At 41.5% G+C, this 22,477-nt stretch overlaps 1 protein-coding gene across 1 annotated transcript in view; it reads right to left on the bottom strand.

Annotated features, from left to right (window-relative positions):
- zdhhc14 (zinc finger DHHC-type palmitoyltransferase 14) overlaps positions 1–20,861 on the bottom strand; it is a 59,875-nt gene extending 39,014 nt beyond the window's left edge. The window contains exons 1-3 of the mRNA XM_061082409.1: positions 20,432–20,861; positions 19,593–19,887; positions 4,607–4,767 (exon numbers count right to left, since the gene is read on the bottom strand). Of these exons, the coding sequence (XP_060938392.1) occupies positions 4,607–4,767; positions 19,593–19,834 (403 nt within the window). The 5' untranslated portion in view covers positions 19,835–19,887; positions 20,432–20,861. The remainder of the gene's footprint in view (positions 1–4,606; positions 4,768–19,592; positions 19,888–20,431) is intronic.
- Positions 20,862–22,477: the final 1,616 nt, after the last annotated feature.

Genomic DNA, 22,477 nt, shown 5'->3' with positions numbered 1-22,477 from the left:
TTTGTCCAGAAGGTTTGGGTAAGTCCAATAAATAATGAATAGACAAAGAAACAAAGTGAAAACATAGCCATAGGATGAGACTTTATTCATCCATTAAGATTTGTAATGCACTTACAGACAGCACCATCACATCATCCATCAGTATCTCAGATTGCATCAGCAGGGTGTCTGCACTTTATGCAATTTTCAGATTATTATGAAGTTATTCACTTTGGTGAATAACTTAAAAAAAAAAAAAAAAAAGTGGAAAGAGTCAGGGAACACTACCAGCGGTGGTGGTAAGGCAACCACAAAGCACAACTCGAAACCAAAAGGGAGGAGGGTGAAACTTTTAGCCCTAATGCAAAAACTTTCTTTAATCAAGCATTTCCAAGCACAAGGTTATTTACAGGCCATAATACTCTGTGAGGTGAATCATACATGTACAACCACTGTTTTCATCTCACACACCACAAGATGTGAAAATATTACTGGCGGAGCATGCATGAACCTTGATCCAGATATACAGTAAAGACAAAGACGACCAACCACTCCTCCCCTTCAGTCATCCATATTGACCGCTCCTGCAGGAATGAAAAGCCTAAATGTCATTGCATCCTCCACTAATGTCCTTCCACCTGCAGCTCAAGCTCTAAACCCTCCAAAATCTATTTCCTCTGCAGGCCTCGAGTCTGGCTGGCAGCTTTGGAAAAAAAACAGAGAAGCTGTCCTGACATTCACCAGCAAGCTTGGACCATATTAGGGGGAAGGAAGTCAGGAGCGAGGCAGCTCTGTCCATCTCTCACTCTGATTAGTGCTTTAGAAAGTCTTTTGGATTTGGCATGTGATAGATAAACTGATGCCAGCCTGTCTAGTCCTGACATATTGGCCAGGCAGGCAGACATGCACAGACATCAAACATGGCCCGCTGAGGACAAATCAACTTGTCTCCATTTCAAGCAGACAAGAAGAAGTGCCACCTCTCTTGATTTCACGCTTACCCCAACTTTTTGAATATTTATTCTGCTGCATTAAAAGCACAATATACTGAGAATGAAGAACACAAAGTATTGAGTCCTTTTTTGTTTACCTGCGTAAACATATTACATGCTGTTAGAGGTGGACTGTACTTCAGGCCACCCACTCAAACCTCAATTTCACAGATTAAAGCATTTGGCAGACAACAGAGAAATCTGCTCACAATGACGACAGCAGAGTCAGAGCTATCAGCTAACAGCTTTCTCTTCTAAGTACAGGGAGGATGAGAGCAATAGATGTCTCATATTGTACCAACATTAAGTCCTCCTTTGTTTAGGCAACAGATCGATGAGAGTGGTGTCGAACTTGAGGCTCGTAGCACTTGGGACCTAAAAACATCATCAACTATTTATGAGTCCGCTGGAAAATTACAAAACTCCATAGGCTGCCGAAGGCTGAAATATTTGAGTACTTTGTTGTTATTAGATAGCTACATGCATACATAAGATTATATTAAATATTGCGAAAAGGAAAGTTGACATTTGCAGCGCTCAATAAATATTAGTTTTACCTTCTAAACTAAGGATATGGAAAATCTGTTTTCTTATCATCCTTGTTTGCACAGTTACATAAGGATGCATTATTAAAAAACGGACAAGAGCTTTCTAAGTCAGGGAATGAGTCCTTGTGAAAGTAAGCGAATGGCAGATGGAGAATTCACACACAAACAGACAGAGTCAGTCAGTGAAGGTTGATTATTGAGATTGACACAGTCTCATGCACTCTATAAATGACTGGGCCAGTGTTACACTGAGTGCTGCCTGCATGCTGAGCAGGATTGTATGGTTATAAGATAATAATGCATCCAAGGATATCTGAAAATAGCAACGTGTACGTGTCATTACCAACATGAAAAAAATTCTAATGCACAATGTGTGTCCAGCAGAATTGTCTGTGTGGTTGAAGATGCAAGAGTGTGTGGAGGGGGGGAAGAGAGAGACAGGCAAAAGTGTTTTCTTCTGGAAGACATTGTGAGGCTGGTCGATGCTGGCGCTTGGGATTGGGCTGGATGAGTGAGCTAAGAGCTTACAGATGTTCGACTTATGTCTTGCATGTCAAGCTGCCAAAGACATAGCTGGAACCAAACAGGCGAGCACTACACAGGTCAGGACAAAACAACCAGAGAAAAGAAGTGAAGGAAGAACGGTGTTTGGAAATACAGAGCAATGGGATTCATTTGACAGACACTGATGGAAAGCTGGAAGAAAGAGCGGAGAAATGCAGTAAGCAACTCTATGACGAAAATACATTTCACCCACTCACCATCTTAAATTTGACATTCCTCACTCAACGACACAAACCACCTGAGGTATTCATGTGCAACGTAAATGTGTGAGTATGTGTGTATCCTCTTGCTATTACAAGACAGGTTCTTTCTGATGGAACATAATGGAGCCCATAATGGCACAAACACTAAAGTCTATTAAGCTCCTAGCTGCATCACAAATGCCATTGTGGTGTGGATGTTTCAAGGAAGCACTAACACGATTTATGTAGAGGCTTTACAACCACATGTTCCTCCACAATTAAAGCGGTTGAAACCTAAATAATCTAAACATTCATTTAGCAATTTCCTTGCAAGGGAAACTTAATGGGAACACAATGTTGTGGCCATGTAGTTACACTAATTATGGAACGAAAGTGGTGACCCAAATGTACTGCAGTTAAAACCAATAGTTAATACTGACCACATTTGTTTTACTTAAAATTGGATTGAACACCAAGGTAGAGCTCTCTTCTGTTATTATGAGAAGTGGAAAAGAAATATCAGTATGACACCACAGTCGCTATCAGAGATACTGCTTTGCCATACCATGAACTGTATGGACTCTCAGAGCGCCCTTAACTGAAATTTCTTAAATTCTCTTGGGAAAGGCCTACTCAATTCTATCACTGCACCATCTATGCATCTATGACACTGATTTCAGTACAAGTAATTGACAACATGACAACAATCCCTTGTCTATGAACAAGAGATTCCAGCCCACAAACAGACAATTGCAACATCAAATGCACAGAACAAAAGCTAAATGGGATGAACTGGTGGTAGAGAGGAGGAAGAGTGGTATTTAGGTCAACAAGTTCATATTTCCAGAATTAATTAGTTTATCCTCTGAAGAAATACGTGTCAATATAACATTGGTATGATGCCATTTCAGCCCATTGTTACAAGGTCTCTGTGCTTTACCTTTCCTTCAGAAGCTTTTAAATCTCCTAATGAGATTAATTAGGTCAGTCCAAAGTTTGTCTAATGAGGCCCTAATGGCCTGAACCATGGAAAGCCATCCCATCGCTTGGAAAAGGGAGCTCCATGTTCCAAGTAAGAGGACGAAAAACTTCAAAAGGGAGTTTTTAAAAGACAGTTAAGGAAGTTAAACCTTGGAATAAAGTAGTGCTAATCCATTTAGGTACAGGAACAACTGTACTTTCTTTAGCCTGAGTAAATACAAGTTTGAACTGCAATCATGAAAAGGGTAACAATTCATGTTAATGTTTGCTGCAAAAATAAAAGATTAACATTACCCCGGGTTTTGAAAGACACATTCACCGTACCAGGGGTAGAGGGGTCTACAAGCATCAATATATATAATTATTGTGGACGTTGTCAAATAGCAGATGAGATCAAAGTTCTGAATGGCCCAAATAATTGACAAGAAAAACAACAAACAACAACCCCATCAGGTTGATGCGTAGCTTGGTTGGTGGGAGTGTTAGCTCATAGCAAAGACAGATAGACAGCCCTTGTCCCTGACTATACCTGGTGCTTAAGTAGACTGCACTCTTAAGCAAACATCTTTTTGATGGGCACATATAATTTCTCGACTCATAAAATAAATGTAGAAGTTATCAAAATGCAATTTATGAGTCAGGTAATACATCAATGGGGTCTCTCGGACAAATTGGGAATGAAAAACAGATCATAATCTATTTGGTCAAAGCAGCACCAATACTTCAACTCTGCCTAAATACACAGGGACTTAAAAGTCAGTTGAAGCTTGATCCTCATTTCTTTGGCTACGCACACAAACTGCAGACACATCAGCCAAACCTGGCACTCTGTATAGGAGGTTGTAAAGACACGCAAGCTCCTCTGGATCAGTACCATGCAGAGAGGCTTACTCAGAGAAAAATACAGTATCTAAGATAGAAGAATCCATAAACTCTGACAGGGAGGAAGAGAGAAGGATGAATGGGGGAGTTAAAGCGAGGGATAAGAAAAAAAAAAGAGTGTACTGCTGGCCAAATGGTTACAGCATGAGCCACATAACTGTAAAGTCCACAGTTTGATTCTGGCTGTTGACCTGTTTGCTGCATGCCCAACCTGTTCTATTTCCCATGTTTCGTGTCTGCATCTTCACTCATCATTATCATATAGCGCGAAAATGCCAACAAAGAAAAAAAAAGCAAAAGAAGATATCTATTTGACAACAACAAAGGAACAACTGAATATAATTTAATAATAGATGGAAGGAATTTATCCACAGACAGTGTGAGGGGAAAAAACAGGTACAAGCAAAATTAGGGAAATGCAGACAAACAAAGGTTTTCATATGCATATTGTATCTAAAGTAATTTAGTATAGTCTTACCTATTTGCCTCTCAAGATCCGCTGCTTCATCTGGGGTGGCCCTGGGCAGCACCCCCGGGTCACTGAAGCTGGTTCGCAGCAGTGTCCCCAGTACAAACAGAAACAGCACGCCTCCTATGACTGGGATGGCCGGGGTCAACTCTAGCGCCAGGAACTGACAACTGACGGGAAGGAGGAGATGGAGAGAAAAGGGTGAATAAGCAACAAATCAAGAAACATGTGGTTTCTTCAGACTGGTGATGAAAACCTGGACATCCAAATGGCCAACTTTGGGGGATAAGGCTAATTTCTCCGTCTGTTACGCACAAAAAGAGATCCACTGTTTTTAAATAATGTCACAGTCACTGCCCACATAATTCTATGTGTTCAGTTACATTGGCCTAGTTGTTAAGCAATGCATCAACTAGACTCTAGTGGTCTAGTGACTAGAGGGTGGCTCAGAGTCAACAGTTTTTGAAAACAACAAACATGTCAACAGTGGGGGATGTTGCTATATTGCACCTCTTGAGAAAGAGGCCGAGGTGACATCAGTTCAGTTTAGTTTATTTTGGTCGACAAAAAATATTATAAACAAAAGGATTTGTTACAATAAAACCAAGGCATAGGTTTACAAATAAATAATGAAGTAAATAAAGGAGAAAAGAAAATGTATGGGCCGAAAGGGTGTAGGCTGAATCGTAAGCTTATCATGCCTACCCTTCATATCCAGAAGAATGCAAACTGGCAACCCTATTAGGCCCTACAATTTAATAAATCAAACAGAAATAAACAACATTTCCAATTTAAAAAAATAGTTATGACTCTGTTGTGTATTTTTTTTTCATCTTGTATTTTAAAATTTTGTAAACATGAAAAGTTGATTAAATATTTTTAATTAATGATCATGCTGCATACTTGTGTCTGTTTGTCAGTTAAGATGCCTGAAGTTTCTAAAGCTGCTTACAGTACAAAGTCAGTAGAAATTCATGAGATTTCGATTTGGGAACACAGGATGGTTGTAGCTTAATGACCACCAAGTGTATATATCCCCTTAACAGACAAGTAGAGGCACACACCAGGGTCAGTCCCTTGTGTTGTAATCTGTTCTAATGAGACAATCCAATATAATCCCATTAAACATCCAATAGTGTAGGTTCTTATAACAGTAATCACATTTAGTCTTACAGAGGTTGGGCACAGGCAGCCAAATCCCATTTCATTAGCTGGTCTCCTGTCTATTGGATTTGATTTGGGGTCAGTAAAGAGAAGCCATGCCAGACAAGGGAAACTTAATTAACATATGGTAAACATATGTTTTGAGAGATGCTCTTGAGGAATTCAAAAGAGTACTGCAGCCAAGGTTTTTAATAGCATCTATGGTTAAATATTCATCTGTTCATATAACTGTAAATGCAAACAAATTCTGTAAATCACAATTGTCAAGTATATTTCTTTTTTGTTCATTCAAAAAACATAAATGCTTTTTCTGCAACAATACTGACCTGAATTTAAAAAAACATCAGGTTGCTTGAGAGAATGCTAACTAAAAATGAGTCATGAAAGGAATATATTGATTATGTAAAACCTAACCAGATAAACTGACTGCAGATCATGAACAAAGTAGATCTTTAAGTGGCAATAACGGCCGAGGCAAAAATAACAGTAGCCAACCGTTGAGGTGGGTGACCCAGTTCAACTAATTGTTTTTCATCTGCATTTCTGTGGCAAATGCAGAATATATGTTAGAAAATGTACAGAGATGTGAAATCCCTATTTTAAAACCCTGTTTTAAATTCATAAAGACACTATATATTGCATGTTTAACCAAACGTACAATAGGTTTTTGAAGAACATTTTATCACCATCTCACCAGCCTTCAGATGGTAACACCTTGGGAGGTCAGTTACATCCGCTGATCTATGCCAACACCAGTTAATCTGATAAACCAAGCCAAACTATATTTAGGGTTGCTGTGTTGGCTTTCACTAATGGCAGGGTATGGGGAGGACGTACATATCAACCTGGAGCATTAACTAATATTTGCTCATTCTTGCTAACTGGACTTCCAGCGACACTGATTTTACATGAACTGCTGGAGAGCATTTTCACCCGAGCATAGCCATCAAAACAGCTTATTTCTAATTAAACAATCACAGGTAGCTGGCAGTAGGTCACAATCTCAAGTAAGGTGAAACATGCCTTTGCCAGTTAATTTATAGCAGTTCATCTGTAAGAAGAACCTGTGATCTGTATAACACAGCCAGATAAGAGGCAACTGGTGAGAGAAATGGCAAATAAAACATATATATCAATGTTTACATTTTAAAATATCTTAAGCAGATGCATAAAGTGAATCACTGACTGCACAATATTTGAGCTGCAACATCTGGGTGGACTCTGCCCTGGTCCTGCTGCTCTACATATGGAGTAATTGAACTGGGCAGAAGAACACTGGGTTGTCTGGGACATCAGCAGGGAGCTCCAAGCATGACAACACTGTGCTGCATAAACACTTCAACGTTTGCCTGAATTTTCCAAGGTCATCATTCTGGACACTGACTGTGTCCATGCTCAATAGACACTTGCTAAGAGATAATACATTTTAACAGTCCTCTATGCTTTATGATTCTCCCTCCGCCTCCTGTACTGGTCAGGGTGGAGATGCACTATCCACTCAACTTCAGATTTTAATCTAATTGAGGCCATACTTCTATTTCTGGCTGCCCCTGACAATCTTTCTGCTTATAATCTCCCAAATATGAACATCACTTTTTAGCTCTGCAGCTCCTGTCTAGCTAAATACTTCCAGTGTTGACATTCCAAGTACAGTAGTTGAACAAGTCTGTCAGACTTATTTGACTGTGAATGTACACCACTTGCAGCCATGGGCATAGAACCAAGTAAATATTACACTACATTAAAGGTTCAGTTTGTAGAATTTAGTGACTTCTAGTGGATAAATTGCATGTTGCAGTTTAAGATTATTCACCTCACCCTCCCTTTCTAAACATGAAAGAGAACCTGTGGTAACCTTAAGTTGTCATAAAAAACCCAAAAGGTGTTTAGTTTTCCAGTTAAATTATTGAAATATAAAAGGGCCCAGTATAGGGTAAAAGCAAACAATAATTTGTATAATTAAGTTTATTACACATTAGTGATTCAAAAGTAAACAATCACCTAAATCTTTCCCACTGAACCTTTAAGTCAGATTATTAGTTTTGCAAATCCCTAGTCTTAATATTGTGTATTACATTAACAAGCAAATAGGCTTTTGGCATGTTAAGTTTGTTTCAACATCCAAACAGGAAACAAATAACAAAAGAATACCAGAACATTTTACCATTTACTCCGTGCTGAGTGGACAATTTCTCGAGAAATGTCTTGTGTGGGAAAAGAGCTACATTGTTGGTTTCTTGTCTGGAACCTTAAGTGCATGAGAATTGTACAGCGGTTAGCTGTAACTTAAATACAAATATTTAAAGTCTCTTCAAAATTACTTATTGTGTGATTACATTTTATTTTAATTGACCAGACTACCTCTATTGACCAAAACATTTAGTGCTCTCCTTATATTGAACAGAGAAGAAAAGACAAACAGAATACGGTCTGCAGCAAAGGTCCGCACTTATTGTTGTATCAATTACAATAAAGAATAGATTTGACAGATGAGTGCCTTGCTTCACTTTACAAATCCAAGAAAGAGTTTTAAAATAATTAACAACAAAAATAGTATTAATTAGCATTGACGTCGCAAGAACCGATAATTGCAAACCAATTCTAACCTGCCGCTGCGGGATGGTTGCTCCCCCTGCTTCAGGATCGGTGCAGGCACACATTGAATGTCCGGTGTCCTTGTACCGCGCTAGATTAACCTGCCGCAGGTTCTATATTGCGTTCTTTGCCATCTTTTTATTTATTACCAGAAGGCTACAAAAATGATATTTTTTGCCGCTGTCTGTCTGCATTTGACCCTGAAAAGCAGAACATTTAAAGTCTGACGTCATTATTTGAAATCTTTTCATCTACACATTCAATTGATCTTTTATTCTGTGTGATTAGTCACACATCACATTAATGAATCTACCAATAAGAGGGGCTAATAAGAAATCACTATGGTTGTAAAAGCTTGGCAGGTTTTTGAGTGAGGGTGTACCATCTGTTATTATGAACGCAATGCCAGGATTTGACTAGTTTTGAAGTAATCAATAAGAAAGTCAAGCGCCACACTGAAATCATTCACAAAGGTTATTTGTAGCAACACAACAAAGGAATTAAGTGAACACACTTGGTGTTCATTCTTTCTGCAGGTGGAAACCAAAACATGCAGGCTAGTGCTTTCTTCCAGTGAAATATTACCATTTTTCAACACTTGTCAGCTGGCAAGAGATTATGGGGATGGCTGAGGGAGCAGGACAAACCACTGCCTCTGTCCTCAGAAGCCTTGTCTCAATGTGTCAGACATCAGGAACATAATGAAAAGGCAGTCGTGTGTGATAGAAAGTAGCAGGGGAGTAGAAACGCCAGAAATCAAACACTGAAACCCCCAGAGAGGGAGGATGGACGCATAGACATTGATCAAAAGGGATAGACGGATGAGCTGCAGGCAGGCCACATCTTTCCTGGTTTAAATTCCCCCTGATAACAATGTCCTTGAAATCAATATTTATCAGTCACTGAACATGGGCGGTAAAGACCACAAGCAATTTCAACAAACCCCTTCTCTGTTAAAGGACTGTTAATAGAGGAGATCTTAGTTTGCCTTTAAGTTTCATATACCAATTCTTTATTTATTATATTATATATATATATTTAACTGGGAATTTAGGAGCATTGTTGCCATGGAGACAGACAGTATTCAATGGCAGCCATGGTGAATTACGAAAGGGAATGTGGTTGCCCTGGAAACAGCCACATGAGTAAGCTGAATCCTCCAAGGAGGGAAAATAAAAGACAAGACGTACACAGCATGATGACATTTATTACAAACAATTTAGATGTTTCAAAAGATTGTATGGTTGATGAGGATGAAGACAGAATTATTGTTTTGTTTATTTCCAAAATATGGCTTCTACAGCAAAAAGCTGACACGACAGGTAGTTAGGTGGGTGGTTAAAATAAAATTGTACATTATGATCGATAAATTTGCAATTTAAATAGGTGGTAGTCAGAATGTTATTACATTCTTAAAATCAATAGATTTCTCCAGAGGACGTGCATGTGTGAACGCAAATGTCCGAGTGAGAGCCTCCGGATCATCTGCAGACCTTCACCGCCAGGCCCCCTAGTAAGACCACAGAAAGCCTGCAGAATCCGACATGTGAACACAGCAGGAGTCCTCCTGCTGTTCTCTGCACCAGAGTGGGGGGCTCAAAAAACAAAAAGAAAATAAATATGTCTGTGCGAAAATGCGGCACCAAAGATGGAGAAGACACCGACAGAGATGTCTAAAGAGTTTGTGGTGATACGAGCCTACGGCTGTTTCTGTGTGTCACGTCATCGCAACAGCGGAATTAATACGTTCCTTCCTGCCTCTGCCGGCTGCAGTATTTGTTGCTATAGAGAACGCGTCTGTGCAGAGAACCTGCTGCTGAGTTGTGCATGTGTGAAAGACAAGGTGCAGGTAAAATACAGGCCCAATTCTCGGGGCATTATCCACAGGTCATTTCTAAAAACAGCTTAGGAGTAATATGCAACAAAGTAACACGATAGCTAAATATAAAGTTTCACTCGGAGCAGGAGGCAAAGTAGCTCTTAAAACGAACACAAAGAAAGCACAGTTATTAGTCAATCAATGTTTAGTATGAGTCCCGGCTCATAGAACAGATGTGTATGAGCATCCACTCAATCTGGTCTCTTAAACTCAAGTGTCCTTCTACTTACCCCGGGAGTTGTTTTAAATATCTGCATTTGATTTTAACATTACTATTCAATACATCACAGGGCTATTTTTTCTTATAAAATTTTAGCAAAAAGCATGGCAATCAAAACAAAGCAGCTAATTATCTAAACGAATCCACATATTTAAAAAATATTACCAGACTTTTCCAATTCATCTGCTTCCCTAAAGGGCGGGTGCTAATCTCAACAATAATCCACTCCGGATTACCATTATCACATTTCCCACCAAATCCTTTTACGTTGGTGAACTCAGCTGGGAGTTAAGCTTGGGTTACTTTCATCTCTATTTGATGTGACCGTGAGACGGCTTGCTTCACTCAGTGCTGTTGACCGTCTGTCATTTCAATGTCACCCAAGATTTACTTTCCTCTTCAGCCACACACCTCTGAAGGCGATCAATATGCTGTGACCTCCAAAGAATGTCGGTCAACCATAGATCATCTACATCATCTACCAAAATGTAAGTGGGTTGCAAATGTGCAAAGTGTTGTGTTAAAGGTGACATATTATGCCCACTTCACCGCAGTTGATATGGTTCATTGGGGTCTTAATGAAATGTCTAAAACATATTTTGGTCAAAACACCACAAGGATCATTTAAAACAGCACCCTTTTTACCCTGTCTAAAACAGCCCTCCTCAGATTGACCTGTTTTGAGTGCTCATTAGGGGTGCAACGATTAGTCGACGTTGTCGACAAAAATCGATGACAAAAATAGTCGGCGACAAATTTACTCGTCGATGAATCGTTGGTTACGTCATAGCGCGTGTTTCTCGTGCCGCGCAGCGGAACTAAACGTCGGTTTACCGGAGGTGCTGATGGAAGTACCTGAGGAGTGAGCCATCTCGCTCCCTTCCTATCTCTGAAAGTCGCACATGTGCAATAGCGACAAAACATGGACCAATGGCGGCGTCCGCTGCCTCGCGCACCACAAAGTAAAAAGTTCGAGAGAACTTCACTCTTAACATGGCCCGAAAAAAACTACCTGCAATATCTGTGCGGCGGACCTGCTCTCCATGGAAGCAGAACACGCACATTTGAGGAGGAGGCACGTGTGACATCGTAACGGAGACGATGCGGACTCACCTCTGTCAGATGTTATATATAAACGTATATACCTGCGCGCAGGATTCTAGGTTGGAGCTAGTCAGGGAGAGGAATACTGTCTACTATACGGCTGGACAGTGAAATGGCTATGTTCAAAATTTTGGAGATAGTTGAAAACCCTTGTGGAACCTCCTTTATCTGTTTGCACATCACCTCAATTGAACATTAAGCGCACCTTGCATTCAGGAGCTGGCTGGGTAAAGTCCATTTAATGTCCAGTTCAATTGACTGAGACATGTGTATTCTCACATGCAGCTCCTCCTAGTAATGTCCTGAAAAGTTCATGGTGTCACTGCTTGTATTAAAATACAGCTCTTGTCTCTCACACAGCTCAAAGTTCATAGTCTGAATAATAAACTTCTGCTTCACCTTTCTCCCACTCACTGAACAGAGTAGATTTGAGAGTACACCCTGATCTTGGGGCAGTGATGGTGAGTTTCTTCTATAGGAAGTACTTGAAGTTTGTTGCTAAGTGATCTGATGATAGAAACTTAGGATGTTAATACTTAACTGGATAACCAACAATAATAATTTTGACAGATTAATACCCTCAATTTAACATTCAAAAAAAAGTATATGTATAATTTAAAAACAGACGAGATTCCTGAGGGAGTCTCCTCTAGTGAGTCCCTATCTCTACATTCCATCAGTACCATCTGAGTTGGTATTCTCTGCCGTGGGTGACTAAGCACCAGACTAACCCCACAGAATGTCAACAAGTTGCTATTTCAGAATAAAAACCTGTAAATCCATTCCCTACGCTGATGACTGAGGTAGGCCAGGGGCATTTTTGGTTATTGCAATAGTCATATGAACATGCACGCAGTACATTTGGATGCATATCAGTGTGACAAGAGATAGCAGGTGGCACGCTATGGTCTGTCTTCAAGCCGATGGGGTATAAACTTTATGGATGTTTTTGACAGTCCACCGGACGGTCTGACAGGTCAGTGTGTCTGTGACAATTTTTTATTTGGTTCTAAATAGCACGATTTTATCCTGGTGGTTTAAAGCTAATGGTTGGTTCTTCAGTGACAGATATCAATGATAATTTTTTTAATAAATGTACATTCCTGATAGAAACTTAAGCACATTCATTTAAAAAGAACAACAGCAATGGGGACATTCCCGACCAATAGTGTAACTTCAGTCAATCACATCAGTTGAACAATGGTGTTATTTAATCATGAACTAAACTCTATCACTCACTCAGGGATGAAGTATTGGACTTTGGCCAGTCCAGACAAAAAGCCAACAGCTGGCCATGATTCCTGGTTTCAATGAGCATTAGTGACAAATCAGCTTCTTGCTTCCACAGCAAAACAGACAGGCAATAAAAGTCTCTGACAGAATGTCCAGTGAGGAATTAAAATCACATCCAAAAACTACTCACATATTGAATAACCCAGCTGAGGCTAGCTGATATTTACACATTATTAAACACTCAAGTAAGATATTCATCGTCTTGCTTTCCTGGCTAAAATTGGTTTAATTTATGCTTGTATGTTCTCTTACGTGAGAAAACTTCCATTACCAAACCAAATCAAACAAGGCATTCTACTTCAAATCTTAAATATATTGACCACTTGGCTTGAGAGGAATGCTTTTGTTTGAATGTTTGTGTACCACGGGTTTGACTGTTAAGATGAGGACAACTCTTTCGTAATACCTCTATATACTAACTTTCGCTAAACAAATATAGTGCAAGAAAGGTCACCATTTCACTGTATGACATTTGATAACAGGAGAGCCAAAGGACAACAACTTGGAATGCTTTTGTATTCTCTGAACAAAGCAGCCATACCCTGGGTGTTCCTTCTTTTCTTTTATATTTCTACAAGAAGATAGGAACTTAACCTTTGTCTACTAGTCTTTAAAAACGCCAAATCATTAAACCTGTGGACAATTGAAAAAATGATTACATCAACTATGAGTTGTACTGTTCCATTAAGATACAATGTCTTACAACTTCTATAGCACGTGGAGACTAAAGATTAGGAGGTTTGTCACAAGACTAGATATCAGCTTTGAGATGATTAACTGATCTACATAAACCTGAGATAGCACACTGTTAGGTCAAGTTATTTGTTACAGTGTTTCTCTGTCTTCTTTGTCTTATTGTGTAGCATTGTTAGATTGTATCTGTCTGAATGGCGCAATCTTACTCTCTTAATATTTCCTCAGAGATGTAAGGCTGACATTAGGGGGGGGCATTTAATAAGCCGTAACTGATCGGTTTTGCCTTGCCTGCACATTTAAGATTTACGGTTAATAAAAGGGACAATAGCACACAAGCTAAACACACACATCAGGCAACCTCTCTTTATCCTGCCAAAAGTATGACTAGTGCAGAATCCTGACTAATGCAGATAAGGATTTCACAAGGGTGTGAGCAGAAGGCAGGAATCCCTCTACCGATTACACCCAAACCTTAAAAGACGTTGCACTTTCAAAACAACTATTGTCCTCAAACCAAGTATTACACTGTTTACCTTTCAAGTGGGTTAGTCATGCAACTGAATGCAACATTGCTTGTTTTTGTATTTAAATTAGGAACCTGTTAACCTGGAAAACAGACCAATCTGGGAAATTGTGTTCACATGGGACTGGCCACCCTCCCATTCAGACTGATTTCGATTCGTCCAGAAAATGGTCTGCCCAATCACAGCCATGTATGTTCAACGGGTTTGATACAGTGACAGAGGAGGGGCGCAACAGCATTTTGTTAACAAAGATGGCTCGAGCTGATATGAAAAGGTCTTTTGAATCCCGTTTCAAAACTGTATTAAATGAACTGGACAGTAACTTTTCTTTAAATGAAATACAAACAACTGCTGCACTCTGTATATATTTTGTAACACAGCTCTGTCACGCTCCATTATGTGATACATTTCTTCACTCTGATAGTTGTAGATCTACTCTGCAACCTGTGATAATGCCCCTTGAAAATCAAAAATTAAATGTGAATAGCAGGTGCGACTACATGAGTGCACCTGCCAACGTGGGTCTTGTTTTTCTTGAATTGAAAACCTGTTTTTTAAATCTCTGCCACAATTACAATGTGGGCCAACTCATTTGACTGTGTAACATGTTCAACTTTTGAAGAAGCTGCTCCTTTTTGTTATTTCACAATTAGCTGCAGTTATATGTAAAAACTACGAGTAAAGAGTTATGGTCTTGAGTGAAAAATGCTCTCCAAAGGTGTTAGAGGAGAACATTTTATTACTGATGTTTTGATGGTTTCATTTTGAATTGTTCTTGGTGGTTTACAGTTAACGGTTGGCTGACGGGTGACAGATAACAATGAGAATTTTTTTCCAAAATGTGCATTCAAAATCAAAACTTAAGCACAGAACTTTGAACAGGAACAGCCAATAAGGGCATTCCTAACCAATGGTGTAACTTCAGTCAGTCACATGGTAGAACGCAGTTGAACAATGGTGTTTTTGATCATGAACTCACTCACTCTATCACTCACTCCCTCCAAAGGTTTTGAGGAGACACTTTTATTCTAGTGGGTAACTGTGACTGGTTCCTGGGCATTTTTCTGTGCAGACACCAAGAATGTTCTCTCTGAATCAATCCTGGCTGGAAAGACACATACTCCAAAACACTGTACTGCTCCAAACAAGCTGCGCAAATAAGATGGTTACAGGTTTTACTGAAGGACATAAATCAGATGCGACTAAATGTGCAGGACACTGCGCTGTAGCTTTCACATGCCTATAATCAAGAAGATTTGTTACCGTGATCTCCTGCAGACTTGAGTTTTAGTATAGGTTAATTATTGAAGAATATAAGCATTTCAACAATATAACAAATTATCTGCAATTTATAATGCAATTTTTTTGTTCAGAAGTTTTTCAAGAAAGAACACTGAAGAAGGAATGAGCTGCAGCTGACAGGCCCAGTTTGGGGAGCTCAACCATCCAACATGTTATCAAGGTAACAACCGCCCCAGACAGTTTCTGCTGTAAGGAAAGCACTCAACAGTTTACAGTGCCGCGCAGTAAAATTCGGTTAATCCAATTATATGGAAATAAGGAAAATTCGCGCCACGGAATACCTGAGCATGCATGGTGGTGCCAGCATTGTGTATTTAAATACATGCTTGATCAATCCAATTCTAAACTCAATTTAACAATCACCCGGTCATTACATCCCTAGAGGCTCAAGTTTGCTCCAATGATTTCATTCTTGATTACAGTTTTTATTATAATATCTGATACTGAATTGACTTCATCAGATTTTTTTGCTTAAGCCAATCATCTGTCCGAAGAAATTAAATTTACTATCGGATAGTACAACATAAATGCAGCCATTTCATCTCAGCACTTTAAAAGACACATGTAACAACTTTTCACTGCTTAATCCCACAGCCCAGTACTGCTGGCGAGTACATTACACCCTAGTTTTGTCCACATAAAAAATAATATTAAAACCAAAGTGTTTGGAGTCCTCTCTGCTCAAGTTCTTGCGATCAATTTTCACATTAAAGAAAACGGCGTAACCCAACACCAGTTCAAACATCTGCCCATGTGGACTTTTACGAGGCAAAAGGGAAAGATGGCAACATGTGCAATAGCAGCACACATGGACGACTGGAGGGAGCCAGCAACAGAATAATAAACAGAGCAGAGTCTGCTGGTCACTAACAGGGTTTATTGTGCATGGCTGAGCACCCCGTAGACAGAGACAAAGAAAACAAGCAACAAGAAATATGGAGATGTAGAAAGGTCTCTCCGCTAAATGTTCTGTGCCTGTCTCCATCCCTGAGCACTCACCATCTGTTGGCTCTTTCTGGACGCCACAGACAGAGGTGAGGTCATAATAGGATACATGATAAAAAGAGAAGACAGAAGACGGCCCTAACTGTTAACGCGTAACTGTTCTCCACTATGTAGAAGAACACACCTAATCGAAACGCATTACAGATAATGACAACAGAAGCCAAAGAGCCCATCTGCTGACTATCCACCCTGTCCGATAAATGTGGTGTGGGGGGGTGTGGGGGGAGACAGAGACGGAGAGAGGAAAGTCAGGAGGACTCTGTCCGCTTGGGCATGGACTGCTGGGCAGGGCGGACAGTGCAAAGCTGAAACGTGGTTTTGTGGTTACATGGCGTTCCAAAAAAATGTCACCTATAGTCACACCAGAAAGAGCACAGTGCACTGGGCCTGGCTCCATCGATTGGTCACAGTGTAGGAAATGAAGCTATCTGAGGGGGGTTATCATCAGGAAGCATCTGGCATCCTCCATGTGGGTGCTGAGGAACATCCAGATTCAAATAGCCACTCCTGCAAATATGTTTCCCAGCCATTTCAGTATTTTTATCAACTATTCCATATTAAAGTGGGCCGGGGGTTGAAGGCTGTCACTGCCTCTCTCCAACACTCTGCCCTTTAGTCATGGGTTACGTCTGTATCTCTGCTGAGGTGACAATGTAGTGAAAGACAAAGTGGTCAGAGGCTACTACTGATAAAATGCGAGGCATTTATCTGGACATCACAATCGCAGCATCCACAAGGCTTCTAACGTGCAGTGATTGCATTGGGTCAGATCAATGATTTTATTTGTATCTATAAAATTGACCCCTTTAAGCCTTTATTGCTAAATGCAACAAACAAAAAATGTAAAATGAAAAAAGTAAAGTGCAGTTCATTTTCAACAGGCTGCGCATTCATGGATATTTATTTGACTATTTGTTTATTTATGAGCTTGTTTGTTTGATACTTTACTTTTGTAAAAATTACTTCCGTAAGAAAGACAACAGCCAGAGTCTTCTCAGTTACCAGGGTTGAGTAAAAAAAAGAAATATCAGTTTAACGTGCCGAGGTACGTACCAAGTTGTTGTTTTTTTGTGTACGTTTCACCCTCACAATTTAATCACTTAACTCATTGGTCAATAAAATGTCAGAATAAAGTGTTACAAATTCCCAATGGTTGATATGAATAGTATTTTGGGACATATCAGTAATGTTGTACTGAACTATATTATGATTTTTACAAGATTTTGTCCATCCCCATTACACACATAAGAGGTCATCCATTATAACATCACGACCACTGACCACAGCCTAAATAATAGTAAAAGTAGAATTAATACCTTTTGGACAATGTCCATAAAAAAATTCAACTCATGCCAGAGGTGTTGGTTGCGCTAGATTGCACGCGTGTCCCTAATAAAGGTACCAGTGACTGTGTATCATTAACACATTAACAATCTTTACAGTGCAGATACAGAACAGCAGCCATCAACCACTGCACGTATTTCTGCCTGTTGAGGTCCCTCTGGCTCAGAGGCCCTTTAACCCAGATAACACACTGTCCAATTGAACGAAAATTCTATGATGACGCAGGATTCTTATCTAGTATAGATGAGCCATGATACATGTCACAAGGATTACTCAGGGCTAATGAGGAGAGGCACAATGCACCAGCTACTGCAGTGCACTCCAGTGATCCAAGTGTTTCGGTAAGGATCTACGTAGGATACCTGGGATGAGGTGAAGATGAGGGGCTGGATTGTGAAAGTATGGAGGAGAACAATCAGTCTGTTGATTACAGGTAGTCCAACCAGTGGGAGAAAGACAGACGGCTGCTTTGGGGATAGTGGGAGGGTAATTAAGGCGAGTGTGGGTGGCCCACATGTGCACTGACACTACTCTACAAGGAATACATGACTTATCAAAAGGGAAAGATACTAAATGGCGCTATGGTGGAACATAGGGTTGGGTGCTAAAATCTGGAGCCTTTTGAAATAGTTGCCGGGCTTGCAGGCAACATAAACATGATGCCATGAAAAACACATCAGCCGGCAGTGTGAGCATCCTTGGTGCTGTTTGGAGCTGGAGTATTTTGCTGTATTAGGTATAGAAACTGTTATTTGGTGTTAAATTATTGGAGTTGGGCTAGGTTTTATTTATTATGTGTAAATTTCCTAAGAGTTTTGCATTATACATTTATTTTAAGTACAATTAAAACAATTTGCAATAAAAACGCATTTCTTATTGACGGGAAAAGCAAGATTTCTGGCACTGTGTAGGCAACAATTTCTTAAGTAGTAGCACCGTTATCGAAAAACCAGCAACGATGCCCATCCCTGGTGGGGCAGCGGGTTCTCACAAAAGCCACGGGTTCGATTCCCCAATCCTTCTTGGAGAGGCGGTGGACTAGTGGCAGAAACGGTATCTGGTTCGACTCCACGGAGAAACAACAAAAAGACAAACCTGGATTGATCTGTCCAAAAATCCAAGAGGATTCTCCCTACCCTGTCTAGTGCCCCTGAGCAAGGCACCTTACTCCCCAAACATCTGCTCCCCGGGCGCCGTACCTGGCTGCCCACTGCTCTGTGTGTCCTGCACCAGATGGGTTAAAAGCAGAGGTTAAATTTCCCTCCTTATATGAGTGCTTGTGCATGTATGTGCATGTGTTAGGGACAAATAAATGTATCTTAATCAAATGATAATTACAGTTCGAGGTTAAGCCTCTATGAACTTAGTATCATGTCTAGGAGAAATTGCCAGACATCATACATGGATCCGCCACAGATCAGCAACCCTGCAGGTGATCACAGGTCTGGACTCCATGCCTTGCTGAAGGACCGAACACTGCCTGAACCCTTATCAAGCTGCAAGGGCACATGTGTATGTATACAGTATAACCAACAACCAAATATGTCAGGAAACCCACACGTTTTCAGAGGAACCACAGTTTCCATCAGTGGCAGACTGTTGTAAAACACTCCCCCTCCACCCCAGCGTGTTGTCTTTTTCAAGACTTCCTTAAAACCGAGATGTCAAGTCCCCATCCAGTTGTGTTGACATATCCCTGAGCCCTGAGGAGATCACAGGAAATACACCCACTCCAGTGATGTCAGGGCCACCACTGACCCACATCGAAACTTTGTTTTCCTCCCTCCTCTGGACAGCTGAGCCTCATGAAATGAAATCCTTAATCCACCCTGTCAGTGAGCTCAAGCAGATGGGAGCAGGAATACTTACTCGAAGGTGAAGAAGAGTCCACAAGTCACCAGGATGAGGACGAGGGTGAGGTAGAACACCCCCGTCTGCTTGGCCATCATAATCCTGCCATCGCAGTAAAACTTATTCCGACCCGGGAAGGACTCCCACTTCTTCTTCTTCGGGGTCCTCTTCTTGTAAGGGGTCTCCATTGGCGTGGAGGTGCGAGTGCTGATCTGACTGTACTCGCACTCTCTCATGGACTCAGACACCCCGAGATGCATCGATGGCCGATTAAAATCTCCACAGCTGAATAAATCCGGGGGCAGATGTGCCTCTGCGAAGACAAACACAAGCAAATCAGTGAAGTGGACAGCACGATCCGCCGGGACAGATGTCTGTGGAGCAGGAAAGTTCATCGAGAGTGAAAAGCCACTTCCTGTTGATAGGAACGTCCACGTTACATTCGACTCGTTGAGCCTCAAAGTGAGTTCAGCAGAGCTACTAATAAATGCGGTTCAGCAGGTTATGCTAACCTCACGTTAGCTAACTTGGCAAATAACTTCACTCACACACACACACCACTGTGTCCTATGTTAGCGCCCTGGCATCTGAGGCAATCTTTAATGCTGCTACCACGAGCTAACGCTGCTAGCAAGTTAATTAACGTTAGCCTCGCTGGCCAAGTTGTGTAATTAGGAGCTAGCTTGTCGGCTGCTTCACTTCACCCACACACCCAGCGGGTCCGTGCACCCGAGGTGTTAGGGTGACCCGAGACATGTGCGGCTCTGTCTGTCAACCAGCGCCGACACAGAGGCTCCACATCCCGGCTGTGCTCGCCAGCTGTGGCCGCCGAGGCGACAGGCGGAGCGGGGTCTTACCGAGGGGAAGGTGGTCGTCGTGTCGGGGTGTTGTCGCCTTGCTGCTCCTGTCTTTACCCGGGCGTGTTACCAGCCGAGGGCGAAGCGGAGAAGAAGAACACCATGCTTGGTAGTTGAAATGGCGAAACAAAACGGTTTAAAAACAGCCGCTCGTCGCCGAAGAAGAAGAAGTTGGGTTTTAAAAAATCCAGAGGGGGGAACCCAGAGAACGAGCACACGGCGGCGGGGAGCTTCTCTCAGGCGGGCTCCAGCGTCCTGAGCGCCCGCTGCTGCTCGGCAGGAAACACCAGCTCACAGCCGAGGGTCCGAGGGTCTCACAGCGGCGAAACGCGACCAGCCGCCGGGGATCAGCATCACTCCACCGCGGGACAGAGGGAGACAAGTTGCAGCTGGAAGGCCGGTGGACAACCCTCCGTGAGTCCCCATCCACACGCACTGCTGCCCCCTCACAAACAACAAACACCCACACGGAGCTCAGCCTCCCCCGGCTCCTCCCCCTCCACCCGGCCGCGAGTCACCGCTGAGGAGGAGGCTCAGCTTGTGTGCCGCGGACCTGCAGGCGGCCGCTGGGAGGCCTGATGTGACCCTGTGGGTTCCAGTGTCACATCACACTGCACCCTTCAATGTGTGTTTGGGGCAGTAATCCAGATTATACGACCTACTCTTTGATCAAATATAGTAATGCTGGTATTTATATCACATATATTACCAAATAAAACTATTTTAAATCCACATTTAATGTCCGAATGAGATGCTCATGTTTCTGCAGACATGCTCTGCCTGACGTCCTCGTGTAAAGTCAGGGGATCCCCCGCTGGACTCACTGGAAGCGTGTGTATGTGTGTGTGTGTGGGGGGGGGGGGGGGTTATGTACAGTGCACCAACCACACCATGGCAATTTCCAATATATGCAAATATACGTGGCAATAATAATAATTCCGATTCTGATTCTGACTTATAACGCGTGACAGACGCAAAAATGGCAAAAACAAACAAAAAGAAAACAAAAATCTACTGGTGAAAAAGCGGTGACACACACTTAAGAGACACCAACAAAGACGTCCAGAAAGTTTTTGGTGATAAAAGCTGGCGATGTTTTCGGGGTGCAGTAAACACGATCACGTGATCTCCGCAGCAGAGTTACGTCACTTTCTGTCCCTGTCTGCTGCACCTGTCGGCTCCGCCTCTCACCTGAATAATGCAGAGGATTTAACTCGACATTTATATATATATATTAAAACGTAACACCCTCTAATCAAGGGTGGGGGGCCCTGCCACCAGCGACTGCTCAGGAGTGAGAATCTGTGTGAAAGCGCGTTTCATTTTCGAATCTATGTTGAGACTAAACCCCCTAAACCACCACATTATTTACCATTCAGAGATGTCCCTGTCCCTCTGCTGTCTCTCTCGCATGCACACAATCTTAACCGCTGGCAGCCGCCGGCTCGGGTCCATCGTGCTCCTCAGACACGGTTTGGTTCCAGCTGTCTCAGCCCCAGTCGCTGTGCTGGCAGTTCAAACGGCTCGGGACGATCGTGGCCTTGGCCGTCAGGAAACTCCAGAGGCGAGAAGCCTTAACTTCAAACGACATTTCTGTCAAAACGTGTGTGTGTGCTTCCACTGGAGTCGTGGCTCAGAGCTCCACAATATAGACACTAGAAACGTTTTTTTTTATCTGTGGGACAGATTCATATTCAAGGCTTAACCCCAATGCCATGAAATAGTCATTAGAGTTATTTCTCCTATTGCTATATACCATATGATCGTTTTTAGGAAATTAAATATAGATATGATTAAATATAAACCATTTAAAAAGATTTACATCATCAACTATTCACGTCATCAGGCAACTCAATACTTCTTGTTCTATTACTCCTGACTCATAGCTTCAGATTTCAGTGATCTTTAATCTACAAGCACAAAAGAAAGTGTAGCAATCAACCAATTCATTAAGTTTAACTAGTGTAAGTGTAATAAGCCTGTTTTACAAGCAGAGTTTGTTTGATACAGATTTTAAAAAACTGTTCTTTATTCAGTATAGCATAT

The sequence above is a fragment of the Limanda limanda genome, chromosome 12, assembly GCF_963576545.1.
Source record: "Limanda limanda chromosome 12, fLimLim1.1, whole genome shotgun sequence".
Taxonomy (NCBI): domain Eukaryota; kingdom Metazoa; phylum Chordata; class Actinopteri; order Pleuronectiformes; family Pleuronectidae; genus Limanda; species Limanda limanda.
This window is presented reverse-complemented; position numbering and strand designations above follow the sequence as displayed.